The sequence below is a fragment of the Alligator mississippiensis genome, chromosome 16 (assembly GCF_030867095.1).
Source record: "Alligator mississippiensis isolate rAllMis1 chromosome 16, rAllMis1, whole genome shotgun sequence".
NCBI lineage: Eukaryota > Metazoa > Chordata > Crocodylia > Alligatoridae > Alligator > Alligator mississippiensis.
The window spans coordinates 14493523-14517766 of record NC_081839.1 but is presented as its reverse complement, the minus strand read 5'-3'; the positions used below and the strand labels follow the sequence as shown (position 1 = coordinate 14517766).

Sequence of the window (24244 nt, the reverse complement as noted above, 5' to 3'; positions counted from 1 at the left end):
CACAAAGGCTGTTGGCTCACCTCTTTCCTGGGTCCTGGACCTGGAGCCTTGAGTGCCTCCGGACGCCTTCGCGATAGGAGCTGCTCAGCGCATTAGAGAAGGAAAGCTTGTTTAAGCCGACTTTGAACAATGGAAGTCATCGATCTGAAACTACCCAGCAGAGGTAAGATCCCCACGATGTTCTCCATGCCTAATCTCTAGTCCCACAGCCCTTCTTGGAAGCACAAGGAATAGCTGGATTAGCTCAAATCAGTTTTGCTAGAGCTAGATTTTAAATTGTGCAAACCACTGTTATTTGGTGGCCTGGACCGCAGCTTGGGTGATCGAGACCAGGTCAGGATCAAGCCTTCAGCCTCTGGACACTGGCATGCCTCCAGTCATTGGAGACTGTGCTAGATGTTCTGGGAAAGGCCTCCTTCCATCCCCGGGGTATTTCTGACCCTGTCCCCCTTGCAGCCAGGTGGGTGGTGTGAGGTGTCTCTGCATACATTAGCTAAGCTGAAGCATGACGGCAGCCTATAGACGTGCTGGTTCGCGTTCTAATTAGAACCGGTTGGAGCAGGCTCAGTTAATCGAGTCTGCTCCACTTCCTAATTAAAACGCTCCAGCCTTGCCTCACTGTCATGTGGTTTAAGTGCCCTGCCCCCCACCGCCACATTTTAAAATGGCTGTGGGGGTGCTTTAACTAAAGCTCATTGAATAAGCTTTAGTTAAAGTGCTCCAATGGCAATGTTCAAATATGGGGTGCTTAATAGATGTGACGGTGAGCCGTTTTAATTAGAATGGCTGTTGGGGAACCTCTCTAATTTAAACAGCCCCTCCCTATCCCAGGTATGCTTATAGGCAACCTTGCTTTCAAAAACGTCCCTAAACCATCATTTTGGGTATGTGATCCCAATTCTCCAACTAATTGCCAAGGAGAAAAGAGTTGTTATTGTCTGCATGACTTCCCTTATTTTCCAGAAAACAAATATCACAGTAATCTCCCCTTCCCACTGGCTGGGCCATTTTGCAAGCAAATCTCCTAGCATAACAGAGCGGGAGAAAGGGGAAGGTGCATCTTCTCCCTGACCAGGTCCACTCTTGCCTCTTTGGCTGGTACAGCTGTGGCCATTGCGCACAGGACTAATGATTATAGGTTTTTAGCTTCTGATGCTGGCTAACACCAGAGCATCATCTCCACCCTATTGGCAAAGACGGGATTTTTGGCAGAACTAAATTGCACTAAGAAAAGTGCCTCTTTAGCAGTACCAGCTGCCTCAGCCCAGAAGGGTGGCCTGGAGAGCTCTCCCCTTGTTGCTGTGCTAGGAAACCTTTCCTTTGTAGCCAGGCTACAGGGTTTGGCTCCAGCAGAGCTGCTAGTGGGTGGTGATGAACGAGAACAACGGAAATCAACAGAATCCTTTTCCTCCATTTCAGGTTTTTCCATCAGTGATCCCTCTGCAGCGAGATGCCTGGTGGATCAAGCTCAGGGCAATCTTGGCCCAGAGTTTGGCCAGGCAGACGTGGACCTTGACATTACTGTGAGCCTTCTGCTGGAGAGACTCCAACAGGAGGAGGTAAGGAGATGGCTTTGTGTCACATGGCTGCTCTAAGCATTTCCTTCCAGGCTGTGCAGGGTGGGACCCCAACTAAAACTGGTCCTTGTCCATCTGCTGGGTCTTTTCCTTTCCTGCTCTCCTTTTAAAGCTCACAATTCAACATGCCCCCTGTTGTTATATTGTGATGTCACGATGATATCAGGGCACGCTCACATGGGCATCATCTCCCCCTCCCCAGTGGATGATAGATATGGTATAAGCCACATTCAAACAAGCCCTCACCCTACAGATAATGCTGTGAGCCTCCTTAGTGTCTTCCTCCAAGTATCTCACAGCATTGAGATATGAAATGTAGTTTCCCAGCAGCCTTGTGAGACTGGAAAGCCTCAGCCCAGGAAGTGAAGTGACTTTCCCACTGTCCCCCAGCGAGTCAGGAAAAGAACTGGGAATACAGCCAAGGGTGCTGAGCCTCTGCCTAGAGACCCTGGGCAACACACTTTCCCTGCCTGATTTGTTGTCATCCAAGTATGGCTTGGCTGGCTTAGCGCAACCTGGTTCACAAATATTTCAACTCCCTTCTTCACTCAGTAACAGAACTAATCGCACAATGGTTTTTGGCAGCATCTTGCCTGGCAAACTCCTGCTACATTTGCTGCTCAGGATCACCCGACAGCTCCTTGTCACTCCCCTGGTGTCCCCATCTCTGAAAGAAATGCAAGTCACTCCCACCTCCCCAGTGCACTGGGGTGACAGTGCCTGTGATGCATCTGACTGCTTTTCTGATCACTTTTCTGTGTCTCCCGCCAGTCTGTTACCTTGTGCCCTCACAGTGCCTGACACTCCCCACTTATTAGTGCCAGCTGTAAACATCTGCATGAGAGGACAAACACAAGACACCCTGGGTTGTGTTCCTGTCCAGGAGCAAGGTCCCCCTTAGCGTGGCTGTAGAAGAATCCCTGGGTAACTGATGTCCAACATCACAGTCCTGGATGATCTGGCACTGGTCCCAAAGGAAACCCATTGTTCTCTTTCTCGGTGTGTTCCCAGGAGACAAGAGTCACCATTTACTCCAGCCTGCAGGAAGTCTTGCAGGGGGACATAAAGAGCCTAGACAGGGACCTTGTCAGGAGGATCATCCACTTGGCCTCCAAAGACATGAGGGAGACCCAGGTGAGTGAGCTCTGCCCAGTTTCTCCTCACAAGACTTGACTCTATGCATAGTTTGTTTGGTCCAATGTAGCTTGGGCCTATGGTGTATCTCCTGCATGGACCCTGCTTAGAGGCTGCAGGCTTGCTCAAGACAGAGCTTCTCCAGATGGTTCTGGAGAGCAGGAACACGATCCAGCCCGGTGTTGAGCTCCTCTGAAACATGGGGCAGCTTGTCTGCTGAGAAAGACCAGAGTGCATAGGTGCTTTGCTGGGGACAGCATTGTCCAAGAAGCTTCCTGGTCCATGCTGAAGCTGTGTCCTACAGCCCAGGTGAATTCTGCGGTTGGCCAGCCAACCAGAGCCGAAACATTGTTCAGCCAAGTGTTTCAGTGGGCATTTAGGAGTGAGGGATCTCATGCAAGGAATTATTAGGGGCATGTAGTGAATTCAGGAGCAGCTAGTACAGTGTGTGGCTGGTAGGTGGTGGGGAAGAGAGTTTGCTTGGAACCAAGGATGAAATGGCACTGGGCCACTGGAGGAGCTGAGGCTAATGCATCCTTCTCCCTCCCTTTCAGAGTTATCCCCAGCCTGACTTACCACTGTCTAAACTGTGCATCGGGCATGTGCTCCAGTTTTCTTTTCTTATTCTAGCAAGAAAATGATGAAGTGCAGTTGGCTGCAGGAAAAACCCTCGTGGCACTTGCCGGCACCTTTTACAATTGGGTGATGTATGAGCTGCAGTGTCACGTGGGCATCATGGAGCTCCCTCCAATTTACTTCTTGATTACGCTGGGCGACGTGGCCTCAGCCTATGGTACAGCATTGCCTCCCTTGCTTCCGGGCTCTCATCAGGGATTGTGGAGGGAGGGGATAAATACCACTCTGTCCAATGGGGCCATCACAACTGAGCTGGATTTGGGGCCCAAAGAATCTGGCTCCTGGATCTAAGGCGCCAGCACTAACTTCTGTAACAGCTGAAAGGGCCTTCAGGACAGGAAGGAGTGGAGGTCAGGTGGGCAGGACCCTCCACTCCCTCCTCCTGCCCTGCATCTGGGCATGGGAGGGCAGCAGACGAAGATTGCCCTACGTAGGGGCAGTCACTGTGGGGTTCCTCTGACATCTTCAAAGCCCCTTTGTGCTGCTCACCCTGAGAGTGAGGGATGCAGGTGGACAGGAATGTCTCTAACTGCATAATGTATCCTTATCCTGCAGCACTGAGGTCTGAGCCCTTCCTTGTGCTGACGCTCAGCAAATTGCGTTTTGTGCTGAGGCTGGTGGAGACCGACCAGATGAAGCGGGCGCTGTGTGGAGGTGAGTGCCAGCCCCTCCTGCAAGTGCCCCCACTGGGCACCCAGGGCCTAACACAGAGCTTGGGCCCTACTGGAGTGTCCCGCACTAGCAAGCGGGGCCTCCACTGCACTTCCTGGGCCTGATCCAACCACGAGTGGAGAACCGTCCCTCCCTGGGCTGGCTGGAGGCTCTGAGCAGTGAGCAGGATTGGGCCCTTCATGACCCTTGCAGAGTAGTTCCCAGGAGCCATCACCGAGGCTGGAGCTGCCTCTAGGCCCTGGGGCAGATGGTGCAGATTGAATCCTAGTTGTAGCCCCTGGTCCGTGCTCCACCTGTCCCAAATTCTCCATCTGCCCTGAGCAGCACAGAGGCTGCCGGGACACTGTCATGACCACCAGGCATGCATGTCCTGCAGCACCTCACTCCAATGTTCCTGTGCAAACGTCTTGTCTTTTCTCCCCCTCTGCAGTTGTGGAAGGCTTTGCCCAGGCTGCCAACCTGATATTTCACGTCGGGGACGAGAGCCCGTTCCCTAGCTGCCGGGCAGCCGACTATGGTTTTCATGTGCTCCCTTTCTTTAATCTCATGAGCAGCAGCTGGCTGACAAGCGAGGACCTGGAGGTGAGGGCTGCTGTCTTTCTAGCTCCATAGCACAGCTGTCACGTTTCACTATTTCTGCCTATGTGTACAGTGCTGGCAGGGAAGACCCAGTCTCCGGGGCTCATATCACGTGTCTGAGAATCTGCTCTGCCCACAGGCAGTGTGCAGTTGCGTGCACTAATGGGTGCCAGTGGGCACTGGGAGCTCCTTCTGGGCATGACTCCTTCGGGGCCCAGGGGGATGGCAACAAGGAGTTTGCTCTCTTTGCACATGAATCTGGGCACATCAGCACAGCGGGGAGCCAGCCTCGGGGCCATATCCCACGGCCGTAGCTGGGAACCATGCAGACGGGGCTGGTCCAATGATGGACCAAGGACACTGCTGATATGAGAAGGAGAAAAGCTGTGCCTCTTCCTGACCCAGAGCAACCTCCTGGAAAGTCTGCCGGAGGGACTCAGTCCTGCCTTTCTTCTCTGCAGCTGCAGCAGGCTGCGGTCAAGGCGCTGGGACCCGCAATGGGCCTCCTTCTCCACCATGAGAGGCATCGCAATACTGTTTTTGAGAGGCTCCCCTGTCTCCTGCAGCAATACGAGGGAGGGGTCGACAATCTTCATGTCACCATGGTGAGATGCCACCTGGGAAACCAGCATTGGCACTTGTCTGTATGCGTGGGTGTGCGCACTGGCACACGTGCGTGCATGTACGACTTGGCCTAGGAACTCCGTAGCTCTTGGGGCTTTCCTGGTGCAATTCAAGACCCCTTAACGGATCGGCCTTGCCTACACTTGGAGGCTAAACTCACAGCAGCCGGGTCTGTAGATCATGGCTATGATGGGAATGCCGCTTCCATTTTCTAGGAAGTCTGATAAGGGGAGACAAAAGAAATGAACTACCAGACCACTCCTTCCAGCTGAGTTTCGCTCTGCTCCCTCTGGGCTTGGCAGGGATTATGGTCAGGGCCTGGCAGTTTAAAGCATGGAGATTTGGGGCTCCCTGCTATGGTTTACAGAAGTGGAGCATGTTATACAGTGGTTCTGCCTGTGGAGCGTGTCTCCTGCGCTCTGTCTTTGTTTGCACCTGGGCAGCCCCCCGAGGCAGCACAGGTTTACCCCAGGGGAGAATCCCACTTCAGCTCTGTGCTCCCTTGTCCTGTGTCCCTGGGGCTGTGTGGGCAGATGCTGGCTGGGCCTGACTCTGCGGTCAGTTTTGGGGCCTACGACACCTGTGGGCTGTGGGACCCACTCTCCTCCTGGCATCCTTTGGAAGGAATCTGAATCTCCAGAGAGTGGTAATCCAGGTGGGGTGTATTCAGGGGACTGGGCAGGGGCTCAAACAGCACAGTGTGGTGTGGCCAGACTTGCAGATGTCGAAACTTCCAGCCCCAAAGCAATAAGCACTAAGCATGGGGCAGTGAGGTATCTTTTCTCACTCACTAATTTTCTGCTCTTGCTCACTCCACGGTTCTCCTCTCTAACCCTCCCTTTGACTTTCACCGTCTGTTGCAGAGTCTGAGCCAGCTCTTGGAGGTAGCCTATGATTTTGAGGTCCCTCTCCCCGATGGGAAACTCAAGAGCATCTGCTTTGCCCTGCACACCCAGGTAAGGGGAGGTTGATTCTGTACCGCTCATCCCAAGGCCCAGCAGGTCCAAGTCCCATTACCCAGACAGACCCAGCTGATGGAGGTGCCAAGCCCCACTCTGCTGGCAACGTCTCTGCTTGCCCAAGAAGAAGAAAACAGGTGGTGGCCTCCTTGTCTCCCTCAGTCCAGTTCAACTGATAGGAGGCTCCATGCAAATCCCTCTGTCCTACCAAGTCAGGACCCGAACAATCAACCCTGTGGTGCGAGTCCAGCCAAAAGCAGCCATGTTGCTAAAGGGACTTGGAAATCAGGGTCCCCTCTTGCTTATGGTCTGGACCTTTGAGTTCTTGGCTCTTGCTGTGTGTGATAGCAGTGATGTCTCCTGGGACTTGGACTCTGGACAGTGGGAGTTCAGGATCCATTCCACACTTTCACCTGCACCCAGCTGGGACTATGGAGAATCCCTTGCCTTCTTCCCACAGGTGTGTGATATCGCACAGCTGCCGGGCTCAGAGAACCAGGTCAAGGTGTTCTACTGTCTCCGCCTGCTGGGTAAGCAGAGGGGGCTCCAAGTGACATAGGGGTTTCCTTCAAACCTCCCTGCTCTGTGCCAAACCCTGGACAGGGGAATGAGAACGAGGAGTGCTGAGGCCACTGAGGTTTGCTCTTCTCCCCTGCAACCTGTCTCTCCCCAGACCAATTTATTTCCTTTGTGGGCTCCCGCCTCAAGACTGACAAAGAGGGAAGCTGCGTGGCATCCCTCTCCATCTTTAGCGGCATCATTGCTGCTGACTGTAAGTATGACCAGAGCAAATGTGCTGACTGCTGTCTTGGCTGACCCTTCAGGAACTGAGTTAGGACTGTCCAGGCCGAATGACCTGTCCTGCTCTAGCTGCGCTCAAGAGCCCTGGCTGTAGAGCTAGAGTCAGACCTCCGTCCTCTGCTGCTCGGTCCCAGAGGGCCAGTAGCACCCTGCATCCTGCTGGATGACACAGGAATGCTGGGACCAAATCCTGCTCGGACACCTCTCCTGGCAGCACTCTCAAGTCGAGAGGTTTAACGAGCCCTTTTATGGCCCAAGAGACTTTCCCAGGTTGCAAAGTAGAGACAGGAGGTTGTGCAGGTCGCCACAAGCAGGTCTTTTGCAAGCCGGGTGCCTCTTGCTGTGGATTGCTCCCAGAACACAGCAATATTGTGCCCTCCTTTTCCTTCCAGTGCCCGAGATGAGCCAGAAAAAATGTGCTGTAGTCAAGGCCATGAGGTGCATGCTTGGTGATCAGAGCACTGAGGTGAGGTGCTTTGTGAGCAGTGGCTGTGCTGGGGATGGCACATGGACCTGGCACAAAATTCCCACCCCAGATTCTTGGTTCTCTTGTAGAGAAAACCTTTCTTCCCTATCCGCGTCTTCAGGGAAGGCAGTGCAGAGAGCCTGGCCCTCTGCTTCCAGAGGTGGGGAGAGTCAGGATCTGGGGAAGTGACATCAGTTTGCCAGTGGGCAGGGGATCTGCTTTCCCTCCGATGCCAATATGGGACTACTGAGTAGGAAAGACACGCAGTTCTCTTGCCTCTTTATAAACCCTAGAAATAAAATTGGAGGCCTGGGGACCCTTCTCCTTCCCTGTCATCCTTTCCAAGGTTTGAGGGAGGGTTTGTGCCATGGCCGGTCCCTGCCCCCATTAGGGCATAAGGGCCGTCCTGACTCCAATCTGTCCTCTCCTCCCCTCCAGGTGAAGAAGGCCGTCCTTCATTTCGTCAGGACACTGCTCAGTGTGCAGGGCCTGGATGACTGGGCCTGGGACTTAGTGGCCTATAATTTCAAGCAGTCCAGCTTGTCTAGGAGCCAAATGGTAAGAGGAATGGATGCTGGGGACTTGGGGCTTCTGTTGTAGCAGGCTGAAGCCTGCCATTGTCTTGAGCAGGAGTGTGGTGTGCCTCAGAAGTGCCAGGCTGAGTCATTAGAACCAGGGTCAAGGCGGGAGGGCCAGTTGGGTCATTCCAAGCTGGGAGGGAGAGCCAGGCAATGTGGGCTCCTCCAAGCCAGAGCTGCCCCAGATTTATGCTGTGCCACAGGGGAATCCCAGGGCCTTTTTGCCTCAGCTTCCCCACTCATCCAATGATGACTGAGCAGTGCCTGCCTCACAGAGGGGCTGGGAGTGAAGGCTGCTTGGTAAAGCTCCTTGAGATCCAGGCACGGAAGGTGCCATGAAAGTGCCAGTTGTGCCCAGCTCCCCGAGCAGCCACGGGCGGGTGCATTGGGAATGGACAGGCTTGTAGCAGCATCACCCCCCCAGTTCCAAAGTAGTCCCACATGGCCATGCTCTCTTTCTCTTTCCAGCCACATTTCCTAAGGTTCAGGGGCTGCTGGCGCGACTCCTGGTGAGTAGCCCTGGAGAGGTACTTGCCAGAGGTGTGGGGAGGGTCAGTGGTGTGGGGACACGTGCCTGTAGCCTTAGCTGGAGGAGCACGCTCTGTCTCTTCCCACACTCGGCGCTGCCCTGTGCTGGCACAGTTCCCTTCCCTTTGCAGAGCAGAGCCAGGCTCTGCCCCTGCCTCGCAGCCTGCGGAGGGGCATGCAGGATCAGCCTAGCACAGCACTTCAGCCTCTGTCTGATTGCTGAATGCTCTGGACATGTATGGTGGAGGCCAGTTTCCCTCCTAAAGAAAGCCATGGAGTCCCACTCCAGAGCTGAGCCCCTGTTTCTCTCGTGCTGTCAGGTGGTTGCCTCGGCCCTGGGTGACAGCAGCCGCGCACATTCTGCCCTGCGGGCACTGTGGGCTCTGCACCGCATGATCCACCCTGCTGTTGGAGAGCAGTGGAGGGTCAAGATTCCCATCCTGCTCTCGACTATTGAAGGTAACAAGCAAGGAAGGAGCACAGTATCTCTGCAGAATGGAAAGGGAGAGGGGAGGGGAGGTTGCAGCCTCCTGGAGCCCCCCGTGGCACCGGTCCCCCTCTGCAGCATCACATGCTTGAGAGCTTCTACTCTTTGCCAGGGGGCGCGAATCCAGGGGCTTGACAACATGGAGGTTGATGGGACCCAGGGTAGGGTTTGCCCATGAAGGGCTCCACCAGATTAACCACTCTCCTGCAGTTCTCTGAACTCTTGGGAGGTTTCTGTTGCCAGACGAAACCTCTGTTCATGTTGCCTTTCTACGAAGCCCAGTCCTGTACTGTGCTGTGCCGAGCACATCCGTGAGGTGCTGAGCACCCTCCAGGCCCCTTATGGCCATTTCTGCAGGGACTGGTCATGCACAAAGTTCAGACATGCCAGCAGGGTATATACTAGAGCGCAGGGCCTGTGACCTTGGGATCCCAGGAGGTGACTGGGTGCGGATGCAGGAGTTGCTAAAGACTTGATGCCCAGGGAGGCAACTAAGACTCTTCTTCAGTGCCTATGGCAGTGACACCCTTCTTGTTTGGCTCCCAGCTTCAGGAAATCCTGAGACCTCCCAGGACAATGTGTGGTGGGAGCACCTGCTGCTGAAGGTACAGGGTGGCTCTCAGAGCTGCTGTTGCAGCCAGCCAGGGCTGTCTGAGAAGGGAGGGTTCCCTCATGCCTCAGGGAAATGAGGTGATGAAAGTCAATAACCCAGCAAGAGTCCAACTTGGAAGGTTTGCCAGTGTCCTTGAGTTTGGATTGGCATCTAGAGTTGTCCATTTGGGATCCTCCAGCCTTTCCGTACAGTCTTTGAGCTCAAGAAATGGAAGGAGATGAGGCCTTGGTTGGGGGCTTCTGCAATTCCCAGGTCCTATCACAATGCAAGTTCAACACAACAAAGCACTCAAGTCCCTGGCAGTTGGAGGTGCCCGTTGTAGAGCCCATGGCGCCTTTTTGACTTGATCCAGCCTCCCCCCTCTACACAATCTCTCCCCAGTGGACAGGTTTCTTGGCACAATCTCTTCCACATTTCTGTCCACTGGTGTCCAGGTTGTGAAGGATCCTTGGGCAGAGATGAGGAGGGGAGAGCAAGAAGCAGGAAGATCCTAGGGTGTCCACCTGGAGCGTTCTCCAAAGGCTGCCAAGTCTCCCTGTGAGACTCGGGTGCTAGAAAGGGCAAAGAAGAGGAGGACGACAGAGACTCAGCCCATGCACCCAACCCTTTCTTTCCCTTCACTTGTGCCCTCAGTTCCTGAACATGACACTGAAGAGCATTGCTGACGATGCCTGGAGCAGTCAGCTGAGCCTGGAGCTGCAGCACCAGACAGCCAGTTATGCCTGCTCCTCCCCGGAGAAGGTGCGTGCTCTTGGCAACGGCTGGGTTTCTGCAGCTGTTTGGTGGTGCTGTGGCAGGAGGCTGCAGAGAGTTTCTCTCCACAGTTTGCGCTTTTCCGTTCTATTTTCTTGATCACAGGGAGCACAGAGCTGAAGTGGGATTCTCCCCTGGGGCTCTTTCTCTGCCTTTAGCTGCCATTTTCCTGCAGAGTGGGGCCAGTTATTCGGTGTGTGGGTGCTGGGGCTGGACTCTCTTGGTCCTTCCTAGGGATGGGTGTGTTTCTGGGCAGTTCTTGTCCTGACCAGCAGGCTGCTGTGTTCCCAGCTCTTTGGTGGGTGGTCTCCTTCTTTCAGAGTTTCCTATATAAGGCACTTGGTACCACTTTGGCCTCTTGCCAGGATGTTGCCCATGTGAAATCCCAGCTCCAGAAATCTCTGAAGGGCACAGATTACATGAACGCTTCTGAGAGAGAGGTGAGGACCCTGTTCTCTCCAGACATATCAGGTCCTCCCGTGTCCTCACTTCTCTGTTGCTTTGTGTCTCGGGTTTGTTTGCTTCCTGGCCTTCCCTTGTCCTTTCCCTCAGACAGCCCCCTGACTTGTTGCGGGTCGGACGGGCAGTTCTAGTATCAGGGAGATGGGGAGGACTCTGGGGTCTGTCAGCCAGACAGCCCTGCTCACTCCCCAGTGCGTTTCTTGGCTTCCAGCACGTTGTGACCATCCTGGCATTCTCAGCCGAGGGCCACCTGGACCTCACCCTGGGCACAATGGAGGACTTTGGTGCGGCTCTGAGTAAAGTGCAGGTGTCTGGGATAGTCGGCCGCCTGCAGGTAATGGAGCTGGGGGGTTTCTCACACTTCCTTCCCCTAGAAACCCTTGAGAAGAGCAGCTTGGCGGTGGCTCCTCTCCCTGGTAATGCCCTCTCCCAGGGAACATGCTCCACATCAGGTCTCCAGTGATACAGAGGGGAACACAGTTTCTACTACTCAGGTTTTTCATGTCCCAGGTTAATAAGTCAACAGTTAACCAGCCCCTTTCAGGCACTGAGGCAACTACATCTGATGTTCACCCAGAGAAAGAGATTGTGTCTTTCTCACATCTTTCAGTTAGCCATGGGAGAGGAGACATGAGCCCTGTTGCCCAGCCTCAAAGTACCAGCTCCGAGTGCATAATCCACATGCCCCAAATGCTGTAAAATGGGCCCTAAGGTTCTCCTCTAGGGCTCACCCAGCCCAGCGGAGCCGCCACCATGGCTGAGCTGAGCACCTCAGCGCTGACAGGTGTTTGGGTCCAGGCCGCATCCAGCAGGGCGTTCACGGTGCCCCAAACACCTGCCGAGAGCTTCAGCTTCAGCTTCTGCGCAAAGCACAACAGGCAGAGCCACCTCCTTCACACGGACAGACCTGCCGCAGCCTTCCTGATGCATTGTGCCCAGGGACTCCTTACTGCCAAATACATGAGGCGGCCCTGGGCACAATGCATCTGCTGCCCCAGTTCCTGTGGGTCACAAACTCTCCCCCGCCCCTGCCCCGACTTCCACGGCTCAGAGTGGCACTGCAGCTCTCTCTGCCCGAGTCACCCAGGCTGCAGGACAGAGAAGATGAGGCATCTGAAACAAAGCACTGATGATGGTGCTGTCAGAGCTGTGGGTCTCCTGTGAGTGGCAGGGAGAGCCGGTATTGCTGCTGGGCAACTCCTTGGTCAGCAGTGACTCCTACTTGGGGGGCAGAAGGCATGGGAAGCCCTGGTGTGAGTGTCATGTCACCCTGTGCAGGACTATCACCAAGGGAAAAGAGCCAGGACCCACAGGGCCTTGATACTGGCCTACAGCCGAATTGCTGTCCATGCCCCCCGAACACAGCTGCTCCCCTGCGTGGAGCATGATCTCACCAGGAAGGTCCTGCAGTATTACATGACCAGCTGCCAGGTAAGAGCCTGGGACTGCACCATGTCGGGAAGAGGCCTGCCATGGGACTGATGTTTCCTTTGCACTTGGGTGCCTAGAGAGGCTCTGACTGTCTGATCCTCCCCCTGAACACACGCCTGTGATGAGCATCCATGTTAATCCTTCTGGGATGATGTGCAGTGGGAGGGACCCATGCATGGAGAGTGCTGGGATAGACGCTCCTGACATCCTGTCCTGCGCTGGAGGGGGGCACGCATTCATGCCCTTGCACTGCTCAACACTCCCCAGCCCAGCCCTTTTTTGGACCTGGCAGGGAGCTGTAGTCTGGAGCCGTCCAGGCATTGACGATTGTTTTGCATTTCACTTCCCAGGTGCTTGGCATCAACTTTGTCAATAAGGTAAATGTTCAATGACCCCACCTCTGCCTGTGCTCTTCCCAGACCCCACCTGCAGGAGGCACAACGACCTTCCCCAGGCGGGAGTCCCTGCTGCTGGACCTGAGCAGGATCCTGGGGCAGTAGCCAGCACAGCCCTGGCTCTGTTTATGGCTCACCTGGGAGGGCAGCCTGGTGGGTTTGTGGGGGGAAGCTCTCTGCTTCCCACATCCATTTCCCCTGTGTCATGTCTCCGTTTCTGCCTTTTAGGACTTCATGAAAGAGGAACCAATGGATTCCTTGGCCTCTCCTGTTCGCCTCAGGGCCATGCTTGCCATTAAGCACCTGAGGTAGGTGATTCCTGCCCTGGCCCTTGGCACTGGGATGCCCTGGTCAGAGATGAGCTCCTTCCTTAATCCTCCGTTGTTCTTCCCATCAGATCTGGAGCTGAGACACCTGCAGGGCTCAGGTCACAGGCTGCTCTCACTGCAGCTGGGGTCAGAGGGTTTGAATGTGTTTGGTCCACTTGGAGATTTGGACTTGAAAGACTTGGTGGTGGTGGTGGTTGTGGGACAGCTAGCAGTGGCTGGGGGGAGTGCCAGGAGCTTGTCAGCTGCCAGGTCCAGCGGGGTTTGGATTTCGGGTTCTAGGTTCAGATCATATCTTAGCACCCACTTTCCCTTGGGGCTGGCAGTCAGTGTGACAGGGCTTTTCGTCCTCTCTTTCTTCTGCCAGCAAGGTGAAACCCTCACTAAATCGGGATGAGAACAGAAACATCCTGGATGACTGCTTAAAATGCCTGCTGCCTCTTCCAGCTGTTCAGCAGCTGAGGGAAGAGGGTGAGACCTCTCAGGACGCTGTCCAAGTACAGGTACACCTAGACAGCATCACCTGCTGGGACCTGCTCCCCAGCCTGCTCTGGGTCCTGGCAGTCACCCCTGGCCTCCCTAGAATGGTTCTGGGTTTTGTGACGCATGCTCCCGCTGGCCCTGAGCTTCCCTCTTCTATCTCCTGCTTGCAGGCACTGCACGAGTTGTCCATGCAGGCCTTGGGCGAGCTCATGAGGGGCCTCCTTGAAGAAGACCCCGCTGAGAATTGGTTCATGGAAATGGTCCATGTGAGTAGCCAGCAGGAGCAGGCAGAGCTGTTTTCCTGGGGAAGGGGAAGCGGGGCAAAAAACAGGGAGGAAGGTTTCCCTCAGCAGGGCAAATGAGAGGGGAGTCTCCCAAGGTGTCCTTGAGGCAATGCATAGTAATTCCCTTGCATCCCATTGACATCCCTAGTAGCTGCATCTTCTTGTGCCATGGTCACTCAACAGCTGCTCTGGCTTCAGGGGAATTCAAGTCTGCCTGGGGTGTATCCAGCTGATAAAAGAAGCAGATTGCTTGGAGGGATTTCAGTGGTGATGGTGATGTGTGCTGTTGAAATGGGTCCTCTGAGCTGTTGTAAAAGTTCCTCTGACAGTAGTTTGCTCTCCCAACAGCTGCTTGAGCCGTGGATCTTCTCTGACAAGGAGTGGGAGAGAGAGAGGGCCTTGCAGGCCAGCTCCCAGCTCCTTGTTGCCTATCAGGAGACAGTCTATTGCAGAGTAAGTATGGTCTAACTCTTGCCTTGATGTCCTCCTGGCAGCCTCACCCTGAGATGTAGAAAGCTCCCCTAGCAGACAGGGCCCCACAGGGATGCATTCCTGTTTTCACCTTCCGAGGATCATACATCTGAATATCACTCTAGCCAGACACAGGCACACGTCATTCATTTCTTGTTCCTTTTTTCTCAGCTACAAGAGCCTTTGGAGCAGTTTGGGTCCCTGCTGGGGCTGCTGGCACCATACACTTGCAGCTGTCTTGCTGCATCCCGCCTGTGGGCCGCCGACTGCATTTTCTGCCTTCTGCAGCTACAAGGTAAGGGCACTCTGAGTAGGTGCAAGTGACTCTGCCCCTCTTCTCCCTCTGGTAATGCCTACTCGTCTGCTCTGTCCATTCACTGCTAGTCTAATGACACCTGAAAAGCACCTCAAAAGGGCCATGACTGGCCCTTGGAAGATTTCCTCTTAGGAGAGAAGAAGTGCGTGGTGTGAAGGGCCTGACCCTCTTTTGGGAAGTGTGAAAAGAAGCCCGCCTAGCAGAAATGGGGAGAGGATTGTAGCAGCTCTGATCCCGCTGCACCTCTGACCCCACTGAAGTCACTCAGACCTCAAACATCATCCTTGGACCACACTGCCCATGACACCGCACATGGTTCCTCCATGGAGCCACGGTTCTGTTTCAGACATCATTACAGCACTTTTTCCTCCTTATTTTCATTCCAGGCCAGTCCAGGACAATGGATGCAGCAGAGGGGGAGCTGAGAGGTCTCCGGGAGGAGCTCAAAGCTGCCAGCCCTGAGGCTGTGTTGACATCATCCTGCCAAATGGCGAAGGTCAGTGGCTCAAGAAGCTGGTGTGGAGACTCTGGGAGCTGGGTGTCCTTCATTGTCCGTTCTTTTGCTCACACGTGGTTTATCTCTTTCTTTGGCATGCATGGGGGAGGCATTTGGGACACATATGGTTCACCCACTGTTTGCCCATGTCCATGTAGAAAGAATAAGTCAGAGCAAGATTAGAAAGTCTGGCAGATAGTTCTGTCCTTGCACAGAAGAACAAACCTTTGTCAGTACAGCATCCAAGTGAGAGCCTCAGCCAGGACTTGGTCTCCTCATGTGCCCATTTTAACTTATCCTGAGGTGCAGCTTGGCTGTGTTTGTGTTGTGTTGTCAATTGATGCTCTCTCCGTTGAAGAACGGTGGAACGTTCAAACCCAGGATTCACCTCTTGCACATGCACCATGTTGCCGTAAGGCCCAAGCTTATACACGGCACCACTCTTTAATATCTGTCTTGAATTCTGGGGTTCAGTGCAATTTCCCTTCTTTCTATTTGTCTCCAGGTCACTGGCAAATTCTTGCCCTCCACCCAGGCCCTTGATTTGGTGGGGACAATAATGGATGGCATGCTTTCTGCCAGCCCCACGTGTGCCACAGCAGCAGGCCACTGGTTCTGTGCAGTCCTGAGGGAGAATGGAGATGCCCTTCTGAATGAGGTAAAATTGAAGCTGAGGAGGCTTTCTGCATTTGCCTTGTGCTTTTCAAACACTGCTTTCATGTGGAGCGGACAGCAATCTTAGTGTTGATCCCTGGACATGAAGCAAGTTCCATTTCCCTTGCTAGCCAGAGATGGGGGGGGGGGGGGAAGAGCAGATCAGCTTTATCCAAGAGAGAGAACACAGTGACCTAGATTACTTAGAAGAGCTTTCAGCCCCAGCAGGTTTGGAAACATAGACTGTGGGGCAAATACAGCAGGAGAGGGCAACAAGGAGCCTGAGGCACCCGGCTGTGGCTGGGCTGGAACACCATGCTTAGGCATGAGGAACAGATGCACACTTCCCTCAGTGCCACACCATGCAAAGGGTCCACAGCAAGGCAGGACCTAGAGATGGTTGTGTATCCTCAGGCATTTCCCAGCCTTGGTAGAGGCTATGTGAAATGCTCTTTCCATCCTGCTCCTCTCTGCAGGGTTGGGAACAGGGTGCAGGAAAGACTGTATGCTAGAGATACTGCAGCCTCCACCCTCTCCCTGTTCTGGATGGGACTGGCTATGGGCAGCTGGACCTACTGTCCCGCAGGCCCGGCCATGTGCAGAATAGGGAGGTGCAGTTAGAACTGAGAAGTGTGAACTCCAGTGTGCAGTTCCAGCAGAGCTGGTCTCACCTGGAAAAATTACACTTACAATCATCTTGCTCGCGGTCCCAGGGATTCTCACAGGGGTTCTGACGTTGGCGGTGCTTGTTGGTCCTGAGCTGAGCATCCACACAGCAGGTCAAAATTAGCTTCTTCAAACTACCCCCAGGTGTTGATATTTGTTGGGGTGTTTGTGTGAGCAGGTCAGGCAGAAATGGGTCCCAGGCAGACATGCAATTAGATTGTAGGTGTGTGCACATGGGTGAGGGAAAGGCTGAGGGGGTGCAGGCTGGTTGGTGTCTGCCCACATGTCATGGTGTCCATTTTCACCCCAACTAGGGGCATAGGGACGTGCTCACTTCTTAGGATCAGCCGGAGGCAGCAGTGTCTGGACACTGGTCCCTCAAAGCAAGGAATTTCTAAGATGGCAGCAAATTGCCAAACTGAGGGAGGGCTTGATTTGGAGTGTGCTGGCTGAATGAGAAAGGGACCCTTGTTCTTGCTATTTTCTCTCCAGGTGCCGGACATCCTGTCCACTATCTTTATACGGATGCCAACAATGCAGGAGAGGTCCATGCGAGGCTTCCTGTTAGAAGGCGTTGGCATTCTTGCCATGTTTCACCTAGAGGCAGTGATCACCAGCCTCCTTGCCAAGCCTCTGCCAATGGACAGGTACTTGCCACTCCCTACCTCTTGTGCCTGGTGGCGCGCACACATCCCATAGCCTGGCAAAGCCCATAGAGTTTCAAATCAGCTGCAGATCCTTTGGGTGACTTGGTAAGAGTTAACGTCCAACTGTGTTTGGGTAGGAAATACCAGGCTCGTGCCTAACGGCATTGGCAGATGACATGACTGTGCCCCAACCCCGTCCTAGGCCAGGAGAGCCCTTGGCCTTTGCTTCAGTGTCCTATTGCTTCATGACATCACAGGAGCATCTGCAGCTCATATGTAATTTGTGTTCAATTGCAGTGACACCTCTGAGCTCTGGAGGGCCTTGGGGAGGGATGACGTCTCCACCCTCCATATACTCCGTTTGCTTCTGGAGAAGATCCACTATCCAGCTGGCACAGAGGGTAGCCCATCTGAGGGCACTGCAGCCCTGGGACCTCTCGCAGTAAGTGACAGCCCAAGCCCAGCTCTGTCCATTCCCCCTTGAGGGCTAGAGTCCTGGTTCTCAAGAGCTTGAGGTAGGATGCCAGGTCGTGGGGCAAGCTTTTCTCCCTTGCTGTCCTGTCCCCTGGGTCGCCCCCGCTCTTCCATCAGCAGCAGAAACACAGCAGCTTCATGCTGCGTGGCTGACTGACTCCATGAGACTTTGGAACTGGGAACTTGTGTAACCGAGAGGCTCCTTCTGCTTTGCAGCTCTGCGTTCAGGCTGCTGGTGCCTCTGCACTTCCCAGGCAGAAGTGCAGGGATGTGACTGGGAAGGGAGTGACTGGGAAGGGATGTGACTGGGAGCGTGGGGATGTGACTGGGAAGGGAGCTGCTGCCAGAGCTGTTCTGAGCTCTCCTGGATGTGGGGAAGAGACCTTTAGTCTTGGAGTTATGGATTTCCAGGTGTCTTCCCCAGGCTGACTCTGGTCTTCTCTATCCCTTCAGGCAACATGTGCATCTCTGGAGATGCTGACTACCATGCACTCCAGCTCAGTCCTGAGGGAGCTACTCCCCGAGCTCCTGTGTGCTCTTCTAGAGCAAGTTGGCCACACCGTGGGGCAGGACATGCCGATGCCCACAGCAAGCATCCGGCGGAGGCAGCTGCAAAAGGGGCAGGTGTGCACAGTGGGCAACCCTTGCAGGTAAGGAGTAGGCTGCACCTGGTTTCACAGGTTTGGCCTCACTTCAGTCTAGCTGCCTGCAAGGTGTTCTTGTCCTTGCCAAGGGCTGTGCTGAGCTGCCTTGGTCCTGGCAGCTGAAAGTATCTGGGGTTGTCTGAGAAGCACAGAGTGTGAAATGTTAAGGCTGGGAGGGCCTATTTGTTCCTCCAGTCTGAGCCCTCTGTGACAGGACTGGCAGTTTTAGCCCAGGGACTTCACAACCTCCATTAGTGACCAGCACACGCTGGGCTCCCGGTGCTTGGGACCTGGGCATGTGACTTCTGCATGCTCCCATGCTCTACATGTGGCCTTTGTCCTTGTAGGGAGAGAAAAATGGCTGCCCAGTTCTTTCCGCAGTGCATTTGGCTTGGGAGAGCCTCCACGCGTCCCGTCTGGCTTCCAGCACTGATTAGTGCAAGGCCCTGCCCTCCCTGTCCCTGTCGGGATTGCAAGGCGTGAGAAAAAATGGCAGCATCAGTCTGATCTGAGCTGCCTGCCTTGCGCAGCAAATATCTAAGTAACGGGCCCCCGAGTGACAGGGCGTTTTGGTTCTGCTCTGGACGCAGCATCTCGTTAGGGTCTGTAAATCTGTAAATCTTCTCTCTCCCCAGGCTTTCTATGGAGACCCTGGCCTGCACTATATCAAAGGGCCTGGGGGAGAGAGTGGCTGCAGACCTTTCCAAAGCAGGAACCTGGCCACTACTTGAGAGCCCTCAGACACACCACGAGGGGGTGTGCCAGCTGGCCAGGTAGGAGAGGCAGGCTGGATTGCATCTGTGCTCTAGGCAGCGGGACGAGTGGTGGAGGGGAACTTTCTGTGCTGAACATGCAGGGTTGTGTGGGGCTGGAGACCTAGAGCTCGTGCTCCAAGCGATGAGAGCTGCCGCCTCAGAGCAAATGGGTGCTGGCAGTGCCCAGCCGGTCCCAGAACTAGTGGTTTTCTCTTGCAGGACTCTTCTCCCACTGGGAATAATAACGCCCCAATTTATAGGGCAGGTCTTGAAGTGGGCCAGTTCCCCAACGGAAAATCTCCGTGTGACTGGTACGGCCTTCATCAGCCAGGTAAGGCCCCAGAGAGAATAAGCAGTTTGATGGAAAGGCGGCTGTTTGCTGTGCTCTTTCCCTGGGGAGTCCCCTGGTCCCCTTCCTAGGAGGGAGGATCACTGGATGCGGTTGAGAGGTTTCTCTTCTGTCCTGGCCCCTGCATCGCCACTTCTGCTGTATGTGAAGGAGAGGTAGACAAGGACTGCCTTACAGACCTGCCCCTACTGAGCCTTCATCCTAGCCAGCAGCTCTGAGTTTGGTCCTAGCTCCTGCATCTTCTATAGCCACCCAGCATCCCAGGTAGACACTGCTCTAAAGCAAGCAATGTCCCAATCGACTTGCATCGGCATCATCTCTCCTGTTTAGACTACGCCCCTGCTTTCATGATTTGCCTGGCTCTAAGCAGACAAACCTCCCCATGTCCAACAGGAGTGCACCGTGTGCTGAGGCTCTTCCTCGCAGTGGTCTGTGGGATTGTGCTCTGGCATGGGTTACTTTTCTGCTGCAGGGCTGGGCTGTTGAGAATGACTGTGCTGGATCTCACAGACACATTGATTTCTTTTAGCTTATGTGTGACCCAGTCCTTGAAGATGAAAAGCTCCTGAAGGCAGTCCTTTCTTTACTTCAGCAGCAAGCCAGGGACACAAATAACCTTGTCCAACAAATGGCAGCGAGAGGACTAGGCAACATCGTGTACGGTGCCCCTGAGCAGGTGAGGTTGGAATCGCTCTGCAATCTCTAGAACGCAGCTCGGCTGTAGAGACCAAACAATGAGGCAGGGCCAAGAGGGTGTGCAAGGACTGGAAGTGTATGCAGTTTTGCTGTCTTACCCCTTGTGGTGTGTCTGGAGACAGTTGGGTGTGACAAGTGTAATTTTGGTTCAGAAGCGGGTGCCTTGTGTCTCACAGGCACATGGGAATGGAGCCATGGGGTCATGGTCAGATGAGGTGCCAAGCGCTCTGTGAATGGGAAAGCCCAGAGGTGAGGGGCGTAAGCACTGATCAGTGTGTTGTGTCTTCTGTTTTTACAGTTAAAAACCCACCAGAAGGCCGTCGTGGAGACCCTGTTCCAGGCATCATTTGTTCCTGCCAGGCCTGAGATCAGGGAGGAGGGCATGCGGGCACTCACCCGCGTCTTTAAACATCTGGGGACGGATGCGGGGCCCCTGGTTGAGGATGCAGCTATGCACATCAGGCCCTTTTTTAACCATGTGAGTGAGCAGCGCTCCCCACCCCCATTCCAGTGCTCTTCATTCGGGGCCGTTTCAGAGGTGGGAGATGCACTTGCTGCCCCTTGATCCAGCCCAAACTGGAAGACGTTCAGTTCTGTGGAAGAGATGAGTTTTCAGGAGGAAAAGCAAGTGAAGAGAATGGGATGACAGAAGGGCCCTTGTAGACAGGGAGGGACGCTCAGGAGACGGGGCGAGGCTGCAGCTGGGGTCACGGGGCTCTGTAGGGCTCTGGGGCTCTTTTCTGCTGTGTTACTTCTCCTGAGTCGGAAGCAGAGCTGGGCAGAGACAAGCGACCACAGGGGTGGGGGGTGTGGTTTTGCTGGGATTCAGGATCGGAGCCCCCAGTGCCCGCATGTTCGAGGAACGAGGCTCGCTGCTGCTCCCCGAGCTCTGCTGAGTGCCCTGGCTCCCAGGCAGCCCGCCTGGAGCAGGACCTGCCAGAGCCCACCTCCTGGCACACCACCTGGCAGGCTGGAAGCCAAAGGCTCCTGGCAGGAGCTGTGCCAGGCCCATGAGAGAAAGGCTTGGTTGTGACCACACGGGGGTTTCTCGGCCACAGGACAACGACGGTCTTCACGCCGTGGCTTTCTCCCTCTTCGGCGCCCTGGCAGGCTGCATGAAAAGAAGGCAAGCCTTTTATAAAAACCAGGTGAGGCAGAGCCTGGGAACACTCCTGCTTCACCTGGAGGACCCCAACCCGCAGGTGGCCAAGGTAAGAACCGGTGACACTGATTTCCTTAGTCCCGCCAGGTCTCCTCAGTCCAGGCCCAGGGGCACTCTGCCCTTCCTGTGTCCAGTGGTGACCATCCCCTCCCCTCTCCTCCTCTCCCCTCCCCTCCCCGCTGAGGCAGCTTCATGCAGGCACCTCCTTGAGCTCGGGACTGCCTCCCAGGTCCAGGGCAGCTTGCACACCTGACCCCCCTGTGCATGCAGGAAATCTCCCTGCCTGGCTTTACTGAGGGGGAGACGGCTGCTGCCTGCAGGTGCCATGTGAAAGGCAGGAGAAGTCGTCCTTTTGCTCGCAGCCACTCCTTTATGCCTAGTGCCAGTCACCTCCTGGCCAGGCCATCCTGTTCCTGGCCTGGGTGCAGTCCTGGGTCAAGAGGCAAACCTTGGCCTCAGCTCAGCAGTCAGCAGGGAGTACAGACCTGATGTGCCTGTGTTTTTCAGGAGTGCAGAACAACGCTGGGCCTGTGCTGCCCTTACCTGGGCTTAAGAAGGGTCCAGGCAGCCCTGGCCTTCCATACCCAGGGGTCAGAGCAGGGGAAGCAGGAACAGCTGCTGAGGGATGTCTGCAGGCATTTGGTGAGTGAGTTTGTGAGTGGCAGGAGCTGACTGAGGTCAGGGCTCATAGGATGCGGGGAGGGAACTGGGGCACAGTGGAAATAACTGCAGGGGTCGGGTCTAGGACCTGGAGGCACGGGACAAACCAAGATTGCTCCTTCTAGCCCCTTGGTGCTCCCGTTTCCTCCTGATCAGTCCCAGCATGTGGTGTGAGAGCACTTCTCACCGGAGGGAGCTCACGTGTCCTTGGCTCTCTCCAGGCCAGAGAAAAACCTGCTCTTTTGGAGGGTCTCTGCCAGGCAGCCCAGGGACACTACTCAAGCCCGTGGCCAGAAATTCAGATGGCAGCCATCCAATTTACAGGTGAGAGAGGATGCCTGGACCCTTTTCATTCTCCCTTTCACCCCCAAGAGGAAAGGTAATGCTGTTGGTGAGCAGGATCAGGCTGTTAGTCAGCCCGTGCCTCAGGTTCCCCTGAAAGGCTTTGGAAAGGATGATGCTCCCAGTGTTGCAAGGCTGGTGTTGAGAGGGAGTCAACTGGACAGTAAGGCTGGGGGCTGTGGCAGACAAGCCCTGTGCTGTGATTCAGTAGATCTGAGCGATGGAGACGTGTCAGGGACATGGTCATCCAGCACAGCTTACAATTGCTTAGCACCACTTCATGAGGAAGGCAGTTGGGAAGGGGCACAGGCCTCCTGGGCCACTGGGTGCAGGGACCTGGTCCTGGGAGCAGTCCTGTCAGAGAGATCCCCACACGCCCGTATTGAGCCCAACTTGAAAGTCCTTGGGCTTCTCTTCCTCCTGGGAAGGAGGCTGTGTCCGCCTGCATGTCCAACCCAGCTTGTCAGGGAAGGCTGGGTCCTTGCTCGGCCTGCCCCTGTGCTCAGGGTGCTGAGAGGCTCCTGGTGCCCTTTCCACCCCCAGTGCAGCCCAGGGAAAGAGGCAGGTTTCTGTGGATTACTAGAGCTGTTGGGAGCAGCTTGTGCGTAGACTGCCCTTTTCTTCCTGGCTCCCAGCCCTTTACTTAGATAATGAGACCCAACAGTGAACCTGTTGGCCTCAACCCACCTGTGATGGCAAACACAGCACAGGGGAGCCAAAAACCTTCCCCTCGACTGAGTTTTCCTTGTGTCCTGACCACGGGAGCTGATCTGTTCTCCCTGTTGTGTGCTTAGGTATCCTTCTGGAGTATGCTGCCCCCAGGAGTGCCGGACAGATAAAGGTTGCACGCCTGCTGAGCTGTAAGTAAGAAATCCAGCCCCTGCACTTCCCTCCCGGAGCCCAGAAGGAGCTGAGAAGCTGCAGGGACCGACCCCTCCCTGTGCTTTGGAGCCCAGTTCATCCGCTCTGCCCTGAGGATAGGCTAAGAGAGCCTTGCCCCGAGCAGGCAGCTCACATTCCCCTGGAGCAGCAGGGTGCAGCACGGAGGAGCTGAATCTGTGCACCTCCTGACTGTCCTGCCCAGGCCCCGGCCTCACTTGGCTTCCTAGGGTCCCTCAGGTTGGGGAAAGTTGTAGCCAGTGCCACTGGATGCCACTGCCAATCCTCCCCTGGGCAGCCTGTCTGTCAAGTTCCTTCATCAGGTGCAGACCAACATGAACCAGGCCTGTTCCACACCAGGTCTGAGTGCCCAGTCACATCCCCTTGGCAATGGCAGCTCTTGGGAAGGTTTCCGGTGACAAAGGCAGGAGAATCTTGTCAGTGGAAGCTGCTGAGAATCTCAGCCTTCCTCCATGGGCAGCAAAGCTGCTCAGTGCCCACCAGAATCAGCATCTCTCCTGGGCTGGGAATACAGGAAGATCCCAATGGAGCAGCCACAGCCATGTCTGTGTGGGAAAGTTTCTGTAGCTTGGGACCCAGAGAGACCACAAGTCTGGGGCTGTTCGAGATGCTGGTGATGAGATGATGGGAGAAACACTGCATCCATTGTGCACTGCCGACCCGCACATCACACCAGAGCCCTGTTCCCCAGGGATGGCCTTGCTCTGGCGCTGCCAGCATGTGTGACCAGTGTTCCCCGGAGGTGGAAGTGTCTGTTCACTAATGTGTCCCTCTCTCCTTCCAGCTCTGCAAACTCTGGGACAGGACACCTCCCAGGAGGTCCAAGATGTGGCCACTCAGGTTGCAGAGGCTATTTCTAAAAGCCCTTGGGGCAGCATATTGCAAGAAGAGGAAAACCATGGGCATACCCTTCCCTATATCACTTCATTGCTCTGTTTTGGGTGCCTAAGGCCCCGCTCCATTTAAAAGCAAGCTCCTGAATTTGTATATGTTCAAAAATAAATTATGTTCTGCGTTCTCCTGACTCTTGTTGCCTTTCTCCTCCTGAGCACAGCAGAGAGAGAGGAGGGTGAAGCCTTGTAGCTTCAGGAGTCTGTTTGGCTTGGGCTTTACGGTCAGGTTTGGGTACCTTGCCTTTTGGTGGGGTTGTGTGGACAGCGAGCTGGGAATAGGTGTTACCACACGGTAACCAGAAGGTGGGACTCTGCCGGGCAGACAGGCTAG

The 24244-nt window shown here is 55.0% G+C and overlaps 2 protein-coding genes across 2 annotated transcripts; both read left to right on the top strand.

The window, feature by feature from the left end:
- LOC132246460 (maestro heat-like repeat-containing protein family member 2A) lies at positions 1 to 7901 on the top strand. The gene is made up of 11 exons (XM_059719595.1): positions 1 to 163; positions 1420 to 1559; positions 2589 to 2711; positions 3342 to 3504; positions 3903 to 4001; positions 4450 to 4601; positions 5060 to 5203; positions 6086 to 6178; positions 6642 to 6711; positions 6855 to 7448; positions 7887 to 7901. The coding sequence occupies exons 1-10, from the start codon at positions 130 to 132 to the stop codon at positions 6995 to 6997; spliced, it is 1161 nt and encodes a 386-aa protein (XP_059575578.1). The 5' UTR covers positions 1 to 129; the 3' UTR covers positions 6998 to 7448; positions 7887 to 7901.
- On the top strand, positions 7383 to 24044 carry LOC132246605 (maestro heat-like repeat-containing protein family member 2B). The gene is made up of 29 exons (XM_059719933.1): positions 7383 to 7448; positions 7887 to 7986; positions 8495 to 8535; positions 8875 to 9013; positions 9588 to 9646; positions 10288 to 10395; positions 10728 to 10847; positions 11081 to 11203; positions 12148 to 12300; positions 12651 to 12677; positions 12924 to 13003; positions 13389 to 13524; positions 13675 to 13770; positions 14137 to 14241; positions 14431 to 14554; positions 14962 to 15071; positions 15577 to 15729; positions 16884 to 17038; positions 17336 to 17480; positions 17966 to 18162; positions 18792 to 18929; positions 19131 to 19242; positions 19790 to 19936; positions 20255 to 20434; positions 21015 to 21167; positions 21626 to 21760; positions 22000 to 22102; positions 22915 to 22980; positions 23805 to 24044. The coding sequence occupies exons 1-29, from the start codon at positions 7383 to 7385 to the stop codon at positions 23984 to 23986; spliced, it is 3453 nt and encodes a 1150-aa protein (XP_059575916.1). The 3' UTR covers positions 23987 to 24044.
- Positions 24045 to 24244: the final 200 nt, after the last annotated feature.

Excerpts from the sequence above, each read along its gene's own strand:
- LOC132246605 (XM_059719933.1), top strand. The coding sequence starts at position 7,383 with ATGAGCCAGAAAAAATGTGCTGTAGTCAAGGCCATGAGGTGCATGCTT. Across the intron at positions 8,536-8,874 it reads GGCTGCTGGCGCGACTCCTG|GTGGTTGCCTCGGCCCTGGG; the intron begins GTGAGTAGCCCT and ends TCGTGCTGTCAG. Across the intron at positions 15,072-15,576 it reads CATCCTGCCAAATGGCGAAG|GTCACTGGCAAATTCTTGCC; the intron begins GTCAGTGGCTCA and ends ATTTGTCTCCAG.
- LOC132246460 (XM_059719595.1), top strand. The coding sequence starts at position 130 with ATGGAAGTCATCGATCTGAAACTACCCAGCAGAG. Across the intron at positions 1,560-2,588 it reads AGAGACTCCAACAGGAGGAG|GAGACAAGAGTCACCATTTA; the intron begins GTAAGGAGATGG and ends GTGTGTTCCCAG. Across the intron at positions 4,002-4,449 it reads GAAGCGGGCGCTGTGTGGAG|TTGTGGAAGGCTTTGCCCAG; the intron begins GTGAGTGCCAGC and ends CCCCCTCTGCAG.